This window comes from Echinops telfairi, unplaced genomic scaffold (genome assembly GCF_000313985.2).
Source record: "Echinops telfairi isolate 266 unplaced genomic scaffold, ASM31398v2 ScPeMD7_3533;HRSCAF=4204_0, whole genome shotgun sequence".
NCBI lineage: Eukaryota > Metazoa > Chordata > Mammalia > Afrosoricida > Tenrecidae > Echinops > Echinops telfairi.
The window spans coordinates 17,419,620-17,440,580 of record NW_022107431.1 but is presented as its reverse complement, the minus strand read 5'-3'; the positions used below and the strand labels follow the sequence as shown (position 1 = coordinate 17,440,580).

The 20,961-nt window shown below is 52.2% G+C and overlaps 1 protein-coding gene across 2 annotated transcripts in view; it reads left to right on the top strand.

The window, feature by feature from the left end:
- The window catches only part of MTHFD1L (methylenetetrahydrofolate dehydrogenase (NADP+ dependent) 1 like), a 169,730-nt gene extending 155,838 nt beyond the window's left edge, over nucleotides 1-13,892 (top strand). For both annotated transcript variants that reach the window (XM_045294645.1, XM_030886872.2), the window contains 2 exons: nucleotides 7,020-7,137; nucleotides 13,539-13,892. In XM_045294645.1, coding sequence (XP_045150580.1) covers nucleotides 7,020-7,109 — 90 coding nt within the window. In that variant the 3' untranslated portion in view covers nucleotides 7,110-7,137; nucleotides 13,539-13,892. The remainder of the gene's footprint in view (nucleotides 1-7,019; nucleotides 7,138-13,538) is intronic.
- Nucleotides 13,893-20,961: the final 7,069 nt, after the last annotated feature.

The window sequence follows — 20,961 nt, the reverse complement described above, 5'->3', positions numbered from 1 at the left end:
AAATTCTAAATGAGATCACAAAGGGCTCCGGGCGGCTCCCCCGATGAGGACTCGGGGTCTTCTCAGTGCATGACCATGTCCATCGCTCACACACCTGCCCGTCTTCCCGTCTCATCCCCTCCACGATCTCTCCGCTGACTCCGGAGGTCCATTGGCGTGGAAGCCGTGCCTAAGGAACATCCCAGTTCGTTTACAGACGTGCAGCATCTCAGAAACCAAAGCATCCGTAGTTCACGCTGCGTTTCAGAAGCGTGTCATTCCGCTGCTTTGTTGGCTCAGATCTGGTGCCACCTGTCCATCACGTGGCCCAGAGAGGCCTGGACGGCACTGCTAGACGTCTGGGAGAGGGGAGCAGCTGGGGAGGAGGCGGCTAGCCGGTGCTCCTGCACACCGTGGTGGCCCCTGTCCTGGCTGCAGAACGCCCTCCTTTTCATCTCTGACCCATTGAAGCTCTGCCCAGAGCAGTACTGGTTTCCAGTCTATTCGGAGGTATTTTCTCTCTCAAACAATACCTGACCTCCATCAGAGCTCTCCCAGCTAACACACACGCTGTTGGCCTTGGCTGTTGAGTTTGATGGCCACGGTAGGAAGCACAGGGAGGGAGGCTGGCTGCTAAAGTGCTCGTAGAACCAGAAAAATGAAACAGTTCCAAGACAAACAAACAAATCGACTCACCAGCCCTTCGTTTTCCTGTAGAAGAATCACGCCGGTCATAGACCAGATTCATTTCTGAGTTCCCTTTTGCCACAAATGTCAGGCTCGGTGCGTTTACACAATTTTATAATAAATTAATGGTAGGTGGCATAGTGGTTACACGCTGGGCTTCTAACCACACGGTCAGCAGTTTGAAACCACCAGCTGCTCCATGGGAGAAAGACGAGGCTTTCTGCTCCCATGAAGAGTTACAGTCTTGGAAACCCACAGGGCCATGCTTACCCTGTCCTTTAGGGTCACTGTGAATCGGAATTGACTCAATGGCAGTGAGTTTGACACTTGTGTGTGCGCACAAGTGCTCGCACATTAATTACTAAATTAGAGTCCTTATCTTTAATTTGCAAATCGATCCTATTGGGCATTTTAGGGGGAAAGAAGTCTTTGTAAATTCAAATGTATCTTATAGAGACCAATTTACTAAGTCTTAAACGGGCCAAGTCAAATATCAATCATCTGGATGAGGGAAGCCACCAATCTGAGGTCATGATAGTGTCCGTGGATTCATAGAACTGCAGCCACTCAAACAGGATTTGGAAAGCAAAGGAACTGTTGCAAAGCCGTGATTGGCAGCAGATCAGTCCCTCACAGTTGCAGCGGGACTACAGAAGTAGGAGAGGGACCCCATGATTGGAAGATGAGCACTATAGCAGAGAAGTGCACAGAAGACTGGCTCAGGACCCTCTGACCAAGCCAATCAGGAGCTGGTTCAAGACCAGGCTAAAGACCTGGTGCCTCAGTTTCAATCAGGGACATGTCCAGACCTCTTCCTGAGGGCAGAGCTTTTCCACACTCACGTAGACCTCTTGCCAGTATTCTCTGGTTTCAGCCAAGATCCATCTGCCATCCATCAGCAATGCTATTCCTTTTCCACGTTATCTTCTGGGTCCAGCTTGAATTTCTGCCTGTCCACTGTCGGTGTTCTGATGCAACCATTTTTAAAGTTGTCTTCAGCAAATAAATGAGATGAAGAGAGATTGAAATAATGGAGTCAGACACATTTCATGGTAGCATGCTCACCTCAGCCACGCCTGGTGGCCCACGTGAGGATGTGGAAGGTGGGAATTGCAGGAGCGACTCGGGTCGAGTTTATTACTAACCAAGGCTTATATATCTTTTGGGGGGTGTCCAATCCCCCTAATTACAGGTGAGGACATACATCACAGGAAAGGGTTGTGCTATAGGTAATACAGTGATGAGAAGGGGAAGATCTAGGGGTAAGTGCCCAATAGGAAGAGGAGGGATTAAGGGTACACATGTGACAAGATGGGCGGATCCTAGATTCTTGACGGCCCTTGAGCTGGAGACTTGATTTAGCCTAAGCTTTCAGGGGAAGCCATCCACTGTCCCTACCAGCAGTGAGTGAGCCCTGCCTATTTGGGAGAAACAATGGTGTCTGCTTGCTCTGGAAGGCTGGAGTCTTCAGGGAGGTAACTTGACAATCATTCACCATTAGTTGCAAGCAGTGTCCTAGGTCTAACATCTATATTTGGGGGAGTGGAGCTGGTGGAGTCTTTTTGTATCCCGCGTGTTCCTAATATTGCCCAGTAAATTCTGCATTCCTTTGGGTCACCTTTCTCTGAAAAGGGCACCAATATGGATCTCTTCCAGTCTGTCGGCCGCGTTGCTTTCTCGGCATGCATGCGTGAGTCTCGGCCGCGTTGCTTTCTCGGCATGCATGCGTGAGTCTCGTGGTGTTGCAACGTTTGCTGTAACATCGCAGTTGGTGTTCTGTTGATTTCTGGAGCCTTGGTTTCGCCAGTGTCATCAGTGTGACATTGGCGTCTTCCTTCAATGACTGGCTTGGTCCTTCGATGCCACAGGTTCTTGATCACATGCTAGCTCCTGAAAGGGTTAATTGCTGACCAACTCTTTTTGGTCCAGGAACTGTGTACCCCTTCCATCCTCTGTTATGTTTTCTGCATTGTGCAATATTTTGTCCATGTGGGATCTTCCAGTGCTGCAACTCGAGGCTTGGGATTTGGGGGGACTGTTTGTTTGGGTTTGGTTTGGTTTCTCGGTTCTTTCAGCTTGAGGCATGCCAAGTATCCAATGATCTTCTGCTCTCTTACTGTATGATGTTCTTGATGCTATCCCACAGCCTCTCTGCTCTTGGGTAATTTGTATTTAGTGTGTGAAAGCCATTCTTGGGATAGACTGTACTCAGGGTTATATTTTGACCCTTGTGGACCTGTTTCGATTTTCTTCAGCTTCAACTTGAATATGCACACAAGCAATTGATGGTCTATTCCACACTCAGCCCCTGGCCTTGTTCTGATGGGTGCTACTGAGCTTTCCTATCATCTCTCTCTGCAGATTTAGTCCATCTCACGTTCCATCTGGAGAAGGCCACGTGTATAGTTGCCATCCATGTCATGTTGCTGAAAATGGCATTTCCAATGAATGGGTCACTGGTCTCACAGAATTCTACTGTGATCTCTTGCGTCATTTGCTGTTACTTTCACTTAGATGTGTGCAACAGGAATCTTCCAGACAAGTTAGAAAGAGGAAAGTGGAGGGTGACTGGATGAGGACATGCTGACCACCCAAGTCTGAATCCCCAGACGCCACGCTGGCTTCAGCCAAGATTTCCCTGTTTGCGTTTTTGAAGTCCTGGGCACATTTGCCTTTAGATTAAAAGAAAGAAAAACCCCAAAGTGGAAACAACACAAAACCTCCTTAGCTTGGGTATTAAGAGTACAATTCTGTACGATCTCTGTAGAATCTCGCAGATTCTACAAATTAGCCAACCGTTCACTGTGGGGTGGCCACGCATCGTTCCCCCACGTGGCATCTCACATCTACAGCAAGGCGGCCATGTTTCCATTCCTTTTAGACTCTTGAACTGACAAGGCTTTATTTGTACCAGATGTCAGGAACATTTCAATGTGGCAAACCTTAACATACATTTATTAGGGAGGTGTGTTAGACAGGGTTGACTAGAGATACAAATCCAGAGAGACTCATATGTATTAGAAAGAACCTTATATCAAAGAGTAATTGTATATTAAGAAAATGTCCCAGCCCAGATCAAGTCCATATGTCCAAGATTAGCCCACAAGTCCGATACTAATCCATAGATCCCTCTTCAGACCCACACAGCCACATGCAATGATGCAGAATGCAGGAAGATTACAGGCCGGTGGGTGGAACATCTTGTAAATCCAATGGTGGTGGAACTCCAGGGTTCTGGCTGCCAACAGTGTGGCTTGAAGTGGTTCATCAACAGAAAGAGGAAGCAGAGAGTGTGTAGCCTGCCTCCGGGGAGAAAGAGAAAGTGGCTGGCTGTGACAGGCTGTGGCCTGATGGACAGGCCAGACTCCACCCCCCCACTCTTAATGCCCTCAAGTGGACATGAGATAATGTGACTGCCACAGAAGGTCTCTTTAAGATCCGTGAAGCAGCCCCAAAGGCTTCGAGTACAAGCCATTGTCCCCCCACATAAGCGTCCCCACAGTCCTGAGCCCCCACACCACAGATTTCTAGCTAGGGAACAAGCAAAGCAGCAGATTCTTACCTGGAATGGGAGAAGTTTAGATTAGCCAATCAGGCCAAAACTTCATTTTTAAGATGTCCAAATCTAAAGCACAGGTTTTTGGGGGGTTTTTTGGTTTTGTTTTGTTTTGTTACGTCTCTCCTGTGTCCTTTCTGTCGCCATCAATCAAGGCCATATTTTCCAACTCCTGGTCCTTCTTTGCTTCTAATGACCCCTGGTTATCAATACATCACCATTGGATATTTCATCCGCGTCAGACGGCAAAAGTTGGTAGAACTGTCCCAGTTCTGTACTCGGCGTCCATGATTGGGACACCATGGGTTTGGGTCGTGGTTGCACCAGCTGGTTTTCCTCGCGAGCTGAAGAAAGCAACAGGGCTACTGCTTCCCTGAACCAGCGTCGAGCTGGATATTTGTTCAGTGGGAGGAAGCAGCAGGTTAAACGTGAAATCAGAAAAAGCCATCCTTCTACAACCCACAAAGGGAATTGCAGTGAGATTTCCGTGCAACATAAAATGGATGCCATTCCTTTATGAAATCAGAGAGGCTTTTAAAAAATAAGATCTTGTAATCATTTTTCTGCGGAGGCCTAGAACGTGCATGTTTTCTCATCCTTGGCCTTTAATGCATGTGTTCACAAAGGCTCTGAATGGAACTCATCCTTTTTCATAAAGAACATTAACCTGTAATCAGGAAAGATTTGGAAGATGGATTGAAAGCAAAATTAGGGTCAGAAAGGACAATATCCGGGGGGTGGGGGGGTGGGGGGGGTGTTGCCTTGGTGGAAGAATCCATTCATTCAGCATGACAGGTGGGTACAACTTCATGGCTCCTTGGGTAACGTAGCCGGAGGCCTCCGTGGCAGGCACCTGACAAAGCCAGAGGAGGTCCCGGAGGCGCTCTGCAGTGTCAGGTTACCCAAGAAGGAGGCCTGCACAAGCTGCCGGGTGCTTGCACGCTGGTTGGTATGAAGTGTGTGTTTCACCACTTCAAAGAGTCCGATTTCCAGGTGTGGCCAGCATCTGCTTCTCTGGACCCCACCCCCCTCCCCCCACAGCTCCCTTGCATAGAATCGAAGCCTCTGTGGCAGGGACAGAGTCCTCAGTGTGCAAGGTAAGCACAGTTTTACTTGTGCTTACTGACTGCTCTTTAGCGAACACCTTCACGTGAGTTTTGTTGTTGTTGTTTTTATATCCCCCCCCCCCCAAAAAAAAAGTGAAACTGTTCACTACAGATGCGTAAATAAGCACAAGTTTGCCAGTGCTTACCTGGCGTATGGAGGACTCTGTCCCTGGCTGCCTGATTTCCGTCCCTCCTGTCCTGTATGGACTCCTGACTGCCAAGGCCCCTTGGAGAGGACTTAGCCTTTGAGTTGCAGCTAGGGTGCCTGGGTAACCTTGGGTGCCCACCGAAAGGGCTTGTGTGCAGTGAGCACAGCCTGGCTGCCACACAGCACTGGGTTGTGGGAGTCAGCCACACAGAACAAACCGCCCAGCTCCTCCTGACTCATGGGCAGGGCAAGGAAGTAGGTGGCAAATGGAGCCTGCGGGTGGGCATCTCTCTCTCTTTCTTTCCAGGGAAAAGCAGCTTTTCCTCTTTCCCTGCCCCCTCCAGAGGTGAGATGGACAGGCGGCTCTTGCAGGCAACCTGGGTTAAAGCAGGGTTTCCCAATGAGACCTGAGTGTGAGATTCTGAATTTCTGATGGGCGTCCAGTGCTGCTGGAGCTGGTACTGGAGGCCCACAGAACGGCCCAGCAGCAGGTGTCTCAGCCCCACAGAGAAGGGGGCGGAGGAAGCAGGAAGGCAGATGATGGGAGAACGGGCTTCTGTGGTTAGGTCTTTGCTCCGATCCTTTCTGCTAGGCCATCTTTCCTGGGAGAGGCAAACCCTGGCTGGGCACCGTGAGATGCAGGCTGCCCCACTCGTGGGCACATTAAAGATGTAATGGCCCCCAGCTGGCTGTGTGGGGCACGCAGAGGTGTTGCATCTCGTGGAGCCCGCGGAGGGAAGTGCCCAGCTAAGCCAAATGCAGGCTTCTTTGCTCCCAAGGGCTGCGTGTGGCCTTAGGAGCACCGGGTGCAGACCGAGCAAGAGATGCTGAGGTGGGGAAAGAGCAGACCCTCTGGGAGCCTTGCTTCCCACTTCCTGGACCAGTGCTTTCCAGGCTCTGAGGATGGTGCCAACGGGGCCGGGCCGGCAGCCTGCGAGGTCGCAGGACTTCCTGGTACCAGTGGTCACAGTGCAGACACCACGGGTGGACTCTGAGGCCTGCCACTGGCTTTAGTCCCGGTTCCACCACTGCCCTGCTGTGTGACTGAGCATAGCAGCCTGGACCTCTCTGTGCCCCATGCCCTCATCCATGGAGTGAAGGACAGGCTGCTGGGGGGGGGGGGCTGCTCAGCACCCGTACTAAGCCCACTGGCTGCCCCCTGCGTGCCACCAAGTGGGGGTGCGGCAGGTTGAGAAACCCCGCCTTCCCAGGAACGCACAGCTTCCTAAGTCCGCGCATTATTTAACTCTTCAATCTCCTGTGCCTGCCTTGTAAAATGGAATTAACCTGGAGACCCAGCCCACAGGGTTGCGGAGAGAACACGGGTAAGGCAGGTAGGGAGTCATCCGGGAACTGTAGCTGTGGTTACCACAGGGGCATGGGCCCCATCAAATCACTTCGGAACCCGTGTGACGGAATAGAACTGCCTCGAAGGGAGACAGACACCAGCGGCTCTGTGGCTTTGAGTCTTGAACATTTCTAATTCTTTGTACGGGTCTGTTGGTGACATCTGCTGATGTTTAACCCTTGCTTTCCCCTCCAGATGAGCACCATGCCAGGACTACCCACAAGACCCTGCTTTTACGACATTGACCTGGACACAGAGACCGAGCAGGTTCAAGGCTTGTTCTAAGCGCAGCCTCCCGAGGACCTCGTGTTAGGTGGGCTTTCAGTTTGTTTGGTTTCCGTTCAAATCCTCGTTTGTGTTTCTAATGTGTATTGCAAGGCTGACCTAGCGTGGACGCCCCACCTGCGGGGGGGGGGCGTGGGGTGGGGGGGGCCGGGGACGCACAGTAGGTGATCAGTGCAACTGCCTGCATTGGCCTGGCCCTCATGGGAGTCGGGCTGTGTCCTTCCGGATTCCAGACTGTCTAGCTGGCCAGCTGGCTGTCCTTTCTCTGGACTGGGTCCAGCTGCGGGCAGGGTATTAGGGGCAGCTGCCTCCTGTCTCCCGGTGCAGTTAGTCATGAGATAGCCAGCTCTGGACTGGGGCACAGCAGGTAGATTGTCTCATAGGGCTCTGACCTGGGGAGGTGGGGGACGGGGGAGGAGGCGCAGGGGAAGCAGGAGTGCTCCTGGCCCTCACCATTCAAGAAACGGGCTCAGCCTGGCTCGTCCCACAGCTGGGACCCCTGGGTCCTCACCCAGTACCGCAGCCGCACCTGTTCCTTCTGACTTGGCTCCCCATTCTCTTCCCTACAGACACCCCACCTCAATTTGCAATGGCTCAGAGCTGCTTCCTATCCTTACATCACCCATCTCCTCCCCCAGGTCGCAGGATACAGCGTCTCCCCCCACCCAACACCCCCTTGCCTTCCCAAACCCACTCACTCCTGTTTCTTGTGCCTGGGGCCAGCACATCAGGGCCTGCCAGGCAAGCATGATCCGAACAGCCTGCTCCAAGCCAGCCATTGGCGTGCATATGTGTGTGTGTGTGTGTGTGAGTGTGTGAGTGTGTACATGCACTTAGTTTGTAGGAGTCTTACTCAAACACTAAACACCCACTGCTGTGGGGAGAAAGGTCAGGAACACACGTGGGGCGTGCCATGGATTCGGGATGTAGAGTTGTTTGGTGTGGGGGGAGTTGGTGGTGTTTGTATGAGCTGATGGGCCTCCTGCTGAGCAGTTGGGCCGGTATTCATTTTCACCCCATTTTTATATCCTCTTCATCGCTCAGAAAGAAAGCTCTAGAAATGGAGGTGAGGGAGACAAACTTCACACACAAGCCCATCACCTCGAGCTATGACACAGTGTTATTTTGGTCCCTCAGCATATGTGTGACGGTGCCGGGGAAGAGAGCCACCTCACACCTCTGAAGCCAGACGTTGTCCCTAGTGTTAGTCCGGGTAGACTAGAGAAACAAATCCAAAGAAAGCATCTCAGCCCAGTCCAGATTAAGCCCATAAGTCCAATATTAGCCCATGCGTCTGATACCAATCTATAAAGTCCTCTTCAGACTCATGAAACACATGCAATGACACTGAATGCAGGAAGATCACAGGACAGTGGGTGGGAAGTCTTGTGTATCCAGTGGTGGTGTAAGCATCTCAGCGCTGGCAGGGGTCTCTCCATGTGGCTGCTCCAGCTCCCAGGGCTCTGGCCGCATCAGGGTAGCTTCATGTGGCTTCTCATCAGAAATGTCTCCCAGGGAGTGAGCAAGTGTGCCTTCTCCAGCGAGCTATTTATCTCCTTCGCGCCTCCAAATGAGGTCATCAAGCTGCGACCTGATCGACAGGTAAACTCCACCCCTTCACTCTTAAGTCTCGAATTGACAACAGATTCTGTAACTGCCACATCCCCTTTGCTGATGAACCTATTCACCACATGTCTCCCGTCTGTCACTTTGCTCTATAAGAGATGCATACAGCCCTCTCCGCTCTCGTGAATAGTACTTTTCCAGCTTTTGGGTCAATTTCTGTTAGCTCTCCGAGTAGCTCAGACAGTGCCGCGGGATGCATCCTTATCTTTAAGGCAGACTGTGAAATCCTGTGTTACTCCAGATGTTCATGTTCACAAGGCCAGGAATGGGGACGAAGGCATGGCTCGTGCCCCTGCAGCTCCAGGTGCTGTGCTGGGCACCTGCCTCATCAGTCAGTCTTTGGAGACAGGCCTTATCCCAGAAGGCTCTGCCAATGTCTAGAGGTTAGGTCCCGAGAAGATGTTGTCTTGGTGTATATTTTCAACAGCAACAAAAACAAAAAAATTGTCAGAGGGTCAGGGCCTGTCCTGTGGCCCCAGGGTGAGTCGCTTGATGGGGAGGGGTAACCCCAACACACGGGGCTTTGAGCGTCCCTCTTATTCTGGATCTGTGAGCATCCCAGCGTGGGGAGGCCAGCAGCTTGCTCACCCCACCTGGCTGAGTGGTCCAGAAGCCAGAACCCAAGCCAGGCCATCTCCTCTCCGCTTCCTTTCGTCCTTTTCACCCCAAACCAAAAGCTGCCCTTTGAATATCCATCCCAGGCCTAAACGGGCATTGACTCACTCCCAAAACCAATCCAAGCTGTAGGATCAGACTGGTATTTGGGAATTAATGAAGTTATCTCCCACCCACCCACCCCACCCCCCTACTAAGTCACAAAGGATCATGATCTGGTCTGAAAAGCTAGGACTTAGTAGGAATTCTTTTTGGTCAAAGCGTAACTGGACGATCTGAAATTGAGTCAAATGGTATTCTCATTCCCTTGTCCAGGCTTGGCGGGCGTTGGTTCAGAACCCACCATTTGACCCCTCTTGAACAATAGCAAACAGATTCCGTGTCTCCAGATAAGGCGGCTGCCGTACAAAGGCAGCATTCCTGCCCGATGACCCCTCCATCGCGGGTCCTGCAGGCATTCTCTCCTGCTTCCCGAGCCTCCAGGCCATTCCTCCCTCGCAGAGAGGGCCCGAGCTCGGAGATGCAGCAGGCCAACACGTGAAGGCTTGGCCCACAGCTGGCCAGGCAGGCGCTGGGCACGGGAAAGGGAAGTTTCCGGTGGAGGACAGCAGATGGGCCACTGCCATGGCTGCAAAGGAACATGCCGGCTGGAATCCACTGCGCTGCGTGGCTGGCGGATGGTGCACTTTCCTTCCGCTTCCTCCCTCTCGCCCTTGAGGAAACCGGAGCCGCCCTAGGAACTTGAGAAGCCAAGAAATCGCCAGAATTCAAGCTCTCTCGCTCCCCACCGTTGTGCAATCCCTATTGTTCTAACAGGGTGTGAGTCATTCGTTCTATTGGATGTCACCAAATCGAACTGATTAGAAAGCTCGTTTGTCACGAAGAAACCAATCCTGCAACATTATCGGCCAGTCTTTTGTTCATAGACAACTGGATTGGGGGTGAGGAATGGGGAGGTGGGGTTTGGGTCCTCACCCCCCCTTCTCTTTTGGGATTCTCATGCAAACTTATATATCTGAGCCTTGACTGAGTCCGAATGAGCACAGTACACCTGGCCAGGGTCCCGGAAGATCCAGACACGCCTGACTTGGTTCTGTCCTGTGAAGCCCCATGTAGGACAGGATCCGACTTACGCAGGGACGGCTCGAAGGGGTGGCCGTCTCGTTGTGTGTTTTGATTGCGAGCACGCAGACAGAGTGCAGGCCCAGCTCACGCCTTCCCTGTGCTGCCTGTAGAAAACCCCTCCTGTCGAGTCAGTTCCAGCTCAATAAGCCAGGGCAGAGCTGCCTCTGTGGCTTTCCAAACCTCTTTCTGCAGTGGAGTGGCTGGTGGCTTTGAACTGCTGGCCTTCGCATTATGGCCCAGTACGTAATCCACGAGACCACCAGGACTCCTTTAGGGCAGCACTTGTCACGGTTATCTAACCAAGCCAAAACCAGACTCACTGAGCCAACGCAGACCCCCAGCCACCTTACTGGACTGGGTAGACCTGCCCCTGCGAGCTTCCAAGACTGTAACTGCGTACCGGAGCAGAAAACCGGTCTTTCTCCCAAGGAGCAGCTGGTGGTTTCGAACTGCTGACCTTGAGGATCGCAGCTCAACTGTGTAACCACTATACCACCAGGGCTCCACGATGTCCAACAGTCGTAAACGTGGGAGTCCACTGGACAGGAGTGTGGGTTGCCTCACTCCGCTCGTTCTGTGTCCTCACCATTCGGTGCCCGCTTGGCATCCTGTTTCCAGGCAGGGGCCCCAGCAGGCTGGATCCAGCACTAAACAAATGCGCTCCGTAATCCTTGTAGAGAGACGTTATCCTTCTGACCGCATTTCCCCACGGACACTGAAAGTTACTTTTCAGCTAGATGATCATCTGAGCAGGTTGTATACACACACACACACACACACACACACACACAACAACAACAACTAGCAAACGACTGAATCATTTCCCCCCATCCTTCTCACTACAGCAAGTTTCCTTTTATCACAGCCGGGCTCTCCTCAGTCCACCAGCCCTACAAATGCTCTTAAAATGTGGAGCCCCAGACCTGCACCCCACAAGATACAAGAGAACAGGGCTGATCCCCTGGTCTTCTGCCAGGGTGTTGCTCCAAGAGTAGCCTCCAGTGCAGTGAGCCCAGTGCACCCCCTCTCATCCACGTTTGAGTCTCAGACCCGGGGCCACCGAAGTGGCCAGCCGCACCATGCACACCTCCCTCCTTCGCTTCGACAGTACGGTCTTTTTCTGTCCGTGTCTGTGTTCCTCAACTCAGGCCAGACGCTAGACAACGTCTGCTGTGGCTGGTCCCCACCCCTCCCCCCACTATTATCATGGTCTCGTCAATTTTAAAGCCAATCATGACCCCTCCCCAATCTGGGGGTGCACCGCTCCCTCAGGTGCAGCCGAGTTTGAACTCCTGGCCCAACACGTCAATTCTTCCCGGTTTCTGTGCAGATGAAAGGCCTTCAAAAGGTCCATGGGAAAAGGGAATTGAAAAATGATGGGAATTTTCCACAATTTTTTTTAGCAGCCCCCTCATATAACACACACACACACACACACACCCTTTCCAGGCAGATCCTGGGTTACAGATGTCTAACTTACAAGCGACTCCTAACCCCAACCCCTCCCCCAAGCCCTGGGGTTGGGTCCCAGGCATAGGGATGCTCCATAGGGCTTTTGAGGCTGTAAATCTACAGGAGCAGGATAACCTTGCCTTTCTGAGGTTGGCTGGTGGGTTTGAACTGCCAACCTTCCTGTTAGCAGCCCAGCAGCCCATAGGCAACACCTGCTTGCCCTTTAATGGGACATACATTTGCCCTCCCTTGGAAACAACTGGCCTTGCCCCCTTCACCACGAGCTCCTGAACTTGCTGCTCAAGGGGCCTTTTAATCAGTGAAAAGCCTCCAGCCAATTCTTCCCCTGAAGCATAGCTTCCCAAACGTATTTGGCTTACTGCCTGCTTCCTTTTCAGAAAAAGAAATAGTGCTCAGCACCCCTCTGGCAATTAAAAACTTCTGTACTAAAAATTGATAAAAATAAAAACTTCTGTACTATAGCCAGGATGAAGTGTCTCACCGCCACCGAGCTGTTGCCAATTCACAGTGACCTTCTAGGACAGGGTAGAACTACCCCTGTGAGTTTCTAAGACCGTAGCTCTTTGTGGGAGTAGAAAGCTTTGTCTTCCTCCCAAGGAGCTGGCGGGTGGTTTCAAACTGCTGATTTTGAGGTTAGCCCACCGTGTAACTACCAGGCTCCCCAGCAGACTGGGAGAAGTTCTCCTGTGGGTTTCTGACACCGCCCTAATGTCGGAGTAAGATCCAGTATGCATTTGTTCTCCGCTCATCCACATGATCGACTTAAAAGACCCTGAGGGACAGGTCTCGCTCAGACCCCGGGGCTGGCGAACGTACATGGCTGGGCCTTCGGTGCGCTGTTTGTTTGGCGCTGGGTTTTCACTTCTCCTTCTAAAACACGGTGAGATCCGGCCGTCGCAAAGTTTCTTAATTTGGAGAGGAAGCAGTAAAACATTTTAAGGATCATAGGTTGTGTCCAGGGCCACTCCCCTCTTAAAACAAAAACAACCCAAGCCAGTGTGTTGGAGTCGATGCTGACTTATGAGCACCAAATGTGTGCCAATAGAACTGCCCCCCTGGGGTCTGCAATGGCGGGGGGCCTGCTGTAAGCAGATCACTAGATCTTACTACCAAAGTGTCTGGGTAGATTTGAACTGCCAACCTCCTGGTGAGTAGCACTGCCTGAGTTAGTAGCCCTCTTGAGTGCAAAATGCACTTTTCAGGCCTTGCCCCTTTCAGAACCTAATGCAACATCCACCGAAATGAAACTCTTCATCGGAAACCCTGCAGTGGGCACTCCACGGCTTCCTGTTGAGTCTCTGGACCCCAGCTTTGGAAGCCGTGGACTTTCTGCCCGTGCGAATCTCTCAGGGTGCTCAGAAGGCCATGCTCAGGACGCAGGGCAACTCTTGGTCACCAGTGGGTGGTACCTGGGTCTCCTCGGTCCTTAAGTCACGGAATTCCATTGATCACCGTCTTGTCGAAAGAACCACTTTCCTCCTCTTGAATGCTCCTTTGGGCTCCACCTGGAAGCGCTGCCGTTATCAGCCGCTTAGCCCCAGAGGCGCACATTATTCTCCAGCCACTGAAAGACTGGTTTCTCTTTTCCAGGCTCCTGAAAACCCCAACGACTCTTTGCCTTTCGCCGCAGAAGATGGGGAGCTAAGCAGTGCCTGGCACGCGGCACTGGAGGAGTGGAGACATGGGCCAAGGCGGTACCCCTGGTTCAGGAGGAGTTCTGTGTTACAGAGCGAAGTGTTCAGCCAAAGGACCTACGCCGGCCTTGAAAGGACGCCTGTATTTCCTCCTCCCGCCAGGTTTACCTTCTGCTGCTTGCTCTTTACAGTGTTTGTTTGAGGCCACTGAAGGGTCCAAGCGTGTGAACTGAAGGGGACCATTTTCCACGATGGGGTTTTATATACTTTCCCCCCCCTTTGAACCCCAAATAAACGTGTATCTGGAAAACAGATCGTGTTTTTTTCCGTGCCAGCTGAATCTCCCTGTGCTTTGCAGGTAGCTGTGTGTGAGGCAGGTGCAGTCCCTACCTCACACCATGTTGCTGGGAAATGGTGCAGGCAGTGAGAGCATGACACAGAGATCCTGGGGGGAGGGGCAGGGAGGGGGACTCGAAGGTCAAGGTCTCTAGACACTTAGGAAATTGTGAGATGCCTTGGGACAAAAAGTGCATTTAACAGTCAGAACTATTTTCAGCATTCATGAGACTCACCAGGAGCAAGAAGAGGCTTCCTGCTTCCGGAAACCCACGGGGCGGTTCTGCCCTGTCCTATAGGGTCGCTGTGAGTTAGAATCAGCTCCCCGGTGGTGGGGTGGGGTGGGGCTTGGTTTGGTAGCATTCACGCCACTCACTTCAGAACAAATGAGTTTGTTCTACTTTCTTGCAGCAAAATCGAATCTCAAGGCCCATTCTTCTCTCCAAGGCCCGGAGGGGAGGGCAAGGGAAAGTGACTTAAAGGTCAGGTGTTAGGCGGCCAGTTTCCCTTTTGTAATTCATAGGAAAGCAATGCCTTGCCCCTCCTTCCCATGTCCCACCCCCACCCCCAGGAGTTCCTGACCCGGCTTTGTGGCCACTTTTTCCTACCATAATATAAAATGATATAAAACTTTAAAACAAGGGGATTCGGGAACAAGCAAGCTTTCTGTGAGTAAAGCTGCTGCTATAAATATCTCCAGTGTCCCCCAAGCACATCCTGCTGGAGCCCTTGATCGGATCTTTCCTGCTCGAACTTGCCGTTCCCCTCAGTGACCCGGCTCCTTAATGCTGTGCCCACAAGGCGTCCTTGGGCACCACTTCATGTGTTCCTAAGCCAACGCCTCCTCTCCGAAGGCCGCTTGTTCCAGGACCCCTCCCACCTCCTAACTCCCCCTGGCCTCCTTGGAGAGCACACCTCGGCACCTACACAATTCACTAGCATTTCCCGTGTGCACGTTTATTTCAAGGTCATGCAGGTTCGCAGTGAATCTGGTCTCCATAACATTGACAATGTTACATTGTTACATTTTCGAGCAGTTGCTTTGTGTTATTCAAGTGTTCGTGATTTTCCTCTGGCATTGACAAGCTCCTTTTCCTTTTTTTAAATTTAGGGGGGGAAAGGGGTGTGTGTGTGTGTGTGTGTGTGTGTGTGTGTGTGTGTGTGAAGTCCACGGCCAAAGGGCTTTGGACTCCTCTGACCAGGCAGCTCCCCAGCTCACGGAAGACAAGACAAGTGCATTGTGAAGCTGCTCCACATTCCCGTTTGGAGGACCTACCGTCCTTCAACAGGTCCGTCCTGCCACCCCACATGTCCTTCATTACTGGGGACTCTACTAAGGGGACGTCACATCTCCTGCTCCGGTCAAGGCAAGCCCTGTTGCCTCGGCCCCTCACCATACCCGTGGAGACGATCGTGGTGCAAACAGTGATCCACTTGGTTACGGATATAAAAGGTTGAAGGTCCACGTTTACCCAGAGACACCTGGGAACAAAGGCCTGATGGTTGATTTCTGAACATGAACCACTCTGGAGCCCATCGGGGTCACCTTGAGGAGCAGGAGTGGGGGAGTTCCCAGTGTCTCACAAAAAGGCCAAGGAGACATCAAGTCGTGACCTGAGTCAGGCTGGGCGCCACCCCTGCACTTTCACACAGGTGCGAGTGGATGTAAAACCCAGCCGCCACAGTGTGTAAGCATCTGAGTCCCTGCATCCCCGGGAGCATGACTGCTATTGGTTCAAGAAATCAACTGCCGTCTTGCATTGAGCAAATCTGCAGCACAAGCCCTCCAGGAAGCATCAACAACTTTCTGGAAACAACATTTCCACTTTCTCATAAGAGCCATCGTGGTCAGGGTGAAGTGGGCATTGTTCGCCATCAAGTATGCTACTGCGTTCATTTAAAATGGAAACGTTCAGCCTCTTCTTGAAAGGTGTCACAGTACTGAACGTGTGTTACTGTGTTAGGGACCTTTGAGTCGACTGACCCACACGCGTGGAACCACCCACATAGGGCTGGCGTGGCTGTCATCTTGATGGGAGCAGACCAGCCAGTCTTTAATCCCGGGGATTGAGGGCTTAACCTTACGTCACTGCTACTCGCTTTCTCTCTCTCTCTCCCTGCCCACGTGTGTGTATTTATCTGTGCACACGCACAGACACGAGGGGGTTTGTGAACGTTTGTGGGATCTTTCCATGCTCTCTTAAAAGTGCCCGTGTGTGTGTGTGTGTGTGTGTGTGTGTGTGTGTGTGACATAGACTCATCTTGGGGAAAACATAATAATATACTTCCATCGTAGGGGCCCCGGAGACTATGGCCCTCAGTCACTCTTCAGGGCTGGATCTGAACTCAGCCCCGCGTTAGAGAATCAACCACTGCCGATGCCAAGGGCAGCATTGGGCCGAGCACAAAGTTGGGGGGTTGGGAAAGAAGGCTGGAACCAGACACAGAGAGGAGAGGAGATAAGCCGCACGCTGGTCCCTGGAGGAATGGAATGGGTGAGTCGCAGCCATGTGCACAGACTGCTGAGTGGACAACTGATGATCTGCTCTGTGAAGCCTTCCCCCATTTCACAATAAAGTGTTTTTAATGGAAACAAAAAAAAATTTTTTTTAATGTGGCTGCTTCGGGTTATGATTGGAATAGCCCTGGCTCGGTGCTCGACTGCCACGCACTGGGCACAGGACCTCACCCTCTGGTGTCAAATGGGACTCCAGCTTCTGCAGCCAGTGCCCACGAGGGCCCTCAGACCCCAGGTCACTCTGAGAATCACATCACATCTGTTTTCATCCGTTTTCATATGGAGCAATCGGTCCATCTCAGCAGTTAACCTTCAAGAGGTGGACAGAAATGTCTTATGAACAAGCCGCTGTCCACGGCTCTGATCACACACCACTGGCCTCGAGGGGACAGAACTGAATAGCCAGTGTCCCTTGCTTGAAGGTCAGAATCCTTGGCAGGTGTTTGTGGGGTGCTGCCGACAACTGCACCATGGTATGGAGAGGCCTGGGGACGTCACAAGTCCGAAGATTGCCAAGGAAGCATTCTTTCTTTCTAATGTTTTATTGGCATAGACTCTACATGGCATACAATTCAATCGTGCAATTATATTAAGAAGACTTGTGCCGTCATGGTCAAAGTCCGTTTCAGAACATTTTCTTCTCACAAGCATGGTTGTTAGCTCATGCTCCCCTGGCAGGCCCCTGTCCACTTCTCTACAGATCCACCTGGCCTGGATTTTACATGTTGAAAACCATACAACACAAAACGTCGTCATACAAGAGCCTGCAAAGCAAACAAACAAACCTCTACAACAGTGGCCAGACCAAACAGAGAACCACAATCTAAGAGACAGCAAAAAGGGTTAAAAACAGAAGTGGCTTTTAAATGGGCCCAAAGGGAGAGCAAATGGTGGGCAATGACATTCTAACCTAACTGCATCCGCCACCGTTGAACCAGCGATGCTCTCCGTAGAGCCAGTCTCTTCACATCCCATGACTGCTCAGAGGGGATTCACCGGGGACTTAGTCCATGTGCTCAACCAGCCGACAGAGGTTACCCTGTGCTGCAGGGTTGCTGTGCTTGAAATCGAGTGAGTGAGTAGTGAGCTCTGAAGTGCTCCCTAAGATAGTATATTCTGGCACCAAAAAGGGTGGAGAAATCCACAAACATGGGGTACAACCCTGCAATTACACGCTCAATGTCGAGGGGGGCAGGGAAGAATGAAATTCCTCACTGTGTCCCCCACCTGTGACCTCTGCCTTAGCTGCTCGGGTCACCTGCCCTCACTGCTTTGTGCTGCTGAAGCTCTGGGGTGGGGATCACGCCCTCCACCCCGACACCGTCTACAGTATGTTCACCTAAGCTGGCATTGCTTTCCTGAGCCAGAGGGGCTCAGGTACCACAGGGGTGGTCAGTCATGTCCAGGGCAAACCTCTGTGGGCTGGTTGACCACACCGTCCTCTGGGCTGTTCATCACAGACCCCCTCAGAGAGGTAAGCCAGTTTGGTCTATGGGTTTGAGAGTTAGGATATCCCAAACCGCTGAAGGTCCCTCAGCATTAGAATACTGGAGACATGTGTTCAAAACGCCAACCGCATCTCCACGTAGACCTAAAAAAAGTGGGTTCTCTGGGCTGGCTCCTCGGGATTTGCAGTTTTAAGAGATTCACTAAATCACCCTCCATGGTGGGGTTACCTCTGTGCCCAGTGCAGGGCTGACCACCGTAGCAAAAGCAAAGCAAATGAACAGAAAGAACCCCCACCGCCGCTGCGGTTGAGCATATTCCAGCGCTTGGGGCAGAGGAGGACTGACGGCTCCCCACCGGGTTTGCTTGCTGCACTGTTCTCAGAGCAGATCGCCAGACTTTTCCTCTGAAGCCCCTCTGAGTGGGTTCCAACAGCCGCCTTTAGGTGAAGCCACCTGAGGCCATGCTTGCTTATACCGGTGCCTTTGAGCAGTTCAGCTCACAGCAGCCCCAGTGACTGCCTCAGGGCTCTCTGGGCTGTAATATTTACTGGTGCAATGGTGATGTCGGGCTGTTTACCACAAGGTCAGCAGTTCGAGACTGGCAACCTCTTCATGGGAGAAAGACAAGACTTTCTACTCCCATAAAGAGTTACCATCTCAAAGTCCCAGAACAAAAGAATCCTATCAATGTGTACGAGGGGGAGCTCAGAGGGGAGAACCAAAGCCCATCTGTACACAATTGGACATTTCCTTACAGAAAGGTCACAGGGAAGAGACGAGCCAATCAAGGTGCAGTGCAGCACCGATGAAACATACAACTTTCCTCTAGTTCCTAAATGCTTCCCTCGCGCCCCCTCCCCACTGTCATGATCCCAATTCTACCTTACAAATCCGACTAGATCAGAGCATGTACACTGGTACAGATCAGAGCTTGAAACACAGGGAATCCAGGAAACAATTACGAGAGTAGTGATACCAGGAGGGGAAGAGGAAGGTGGGAGGAGAAAGGGGGAACCGATCACAAGGATCTACATATAACCCTCTCCCAGGGGGACAGACAACAGAACAGTGGGTGAAGAGTGATATCAAGGGTTCATGAGGGAGGGTGGGGGAGGGAGGGGAAAATGAGGGGCTGATACCAAGGGCTCAAGTAGAAAGAAAATGTTTTGAGCATGATGATGGCAACATATGTACAGATGTGCCTGACACAATGGATGGATGGAAGGGTGGATTGTGATGAAAGCTGTACGAGCCCCCAATAAAATGATTTAAATTTTTAAAACAGGTACCATCTCAGAAACCCACAGAGGCAGGTCTACCCTGTCCTAGAGGGTTACTAGGAATCGGAATGGATGCGATGGCAGGCGATGGCAGGTTCCTTGTTTCTGTTGTTTCGACGATCAACCTGCTTCCATCCGGCGGATTCTGCCCCACGGAGATCCGACAGGGGACAGGACAGAGCTGTCCCATAGGGTTTCCAAAGACGTCGTCGTTGTCTTTACAGGGACTGTCTGCCCTGTCTTTCTCCTGGACATGGCTGTGGGTGAGCCTCACCGACCTTCCCGTCAGCAGTCAAGGTAACCATGGTGCGTCAGGGTTCCTCCCTGTCACCTTCACAGGAGCGGGTCACTAGGTCTCTCGCCCAGAGAGACGCCAGGTGGGTTTGAACCGCCAACCTTTCCGCTCGCGGTCAGGCACGTAAGCAGCGCCACAAAGGCTTCTTGCCTAGAGTACTGTTGCTAGTGCCAGCGAGTCGATCCAGACACAGAGCCCCGCTGTGCTACAGAGTTGAACTGCTTCATAGGGCCCGCGAGCCCCCGATCTTGGTGGGAGCGGGCACCTGGTGATTGTCCTGGGGGCGGCCGGTGCGTGCGGGGGGCAGCAGAGTGCTTAAGCTCTGCACCACCCGGGCTGCTTCTGCTGACCAGGAGTGGATGTACCCCTTCCCGTGTCTGCAGTCCTGCCCACAACCAGAAGGATTGATCTGCTGCTGCTTAGGGCTCTGGGGCAGGTTCCTTGGTTCTCCGTGTCCTATTTAAGGGGCCAGGTTTTTGTGGCTCCTGGACACCACTGTGGCCCCCCCTCATGCACAGGGCTCGTCTTTGTCCTCTTGAGGGGCCCTGGCCAGGCTATGGTTACACACTGGGCTGCTCACCACAAGGTTAGCCCGCAGAAACCACCAGCCGGGCCTTTCTCCTCTCAAAGAGTTAGTCTACCTTACACATTCTACCTTACAATTCCGGCTAGACCAGTGTTAGGTGCACGGGTACAGATCCGAGCTGGAAGCACAGGGAATCCAGGACAGATCAACCCCTCAGGACCTATAATGAAAGTAGCAATACCTGGAGGGGAAGGGGAAGGGGAGGGGAGAAAGGGGGAACCGATCACAAGGATCGACCCCCTCCCTGGAGGATGGACAACAGAAAAGTGGGTAAGGGGAGACATCAGTGTAAGTATAAGACATGAAACAATAATAATAATAATTTATAAATTATCAAGGGTTCAAGAGGTAGGAAGGATGGGGTGGGGGAGGGAAAAAATTAGGCTGTCCACCTGGCAGCCCTGGTTCAACACGCTGGGAAGATGCCGCAGCATCGACCCCCCCACCCAGACCTCACCCAGACCCCACCAGGGCCCTTTTACCCCACAGAGTCAGGACTCAGCCTGAGAAAGAGCAAGGCAGGCCCACAGCCCCTGCCCACACAGCTCACCGCTCTCCAGCCCCCTAGATTTATATTTGCATCCAGATCCTGAAGTGTTTTTAAAAGACACATTTTCCACCCCACCCCCTCCCCCATGATGGAAATGAGACAAAAGGCAGGCAGGCCCTGCCCCTCGCCCCCTCAGTCTGAGAGCAGTGTAATTGCCAAGGCCAAGTTTGAGGTCGGCGTGTTTATGTAACAAATCAGCTCAACTTAAATATTTCTAGGGGTGAGGTCAGGGCCTCCCCCGCTGCCCAGGACTCCACCACCGTGCTGTTTGCCCACCCGTGTGGGCATCTGTGAGGATGGCGAAAACACAATGTGTGTGTGTGTGTGTGTGTGTGTGTGTGTGTGTGTGTGTGTGCTTCAGAGCAG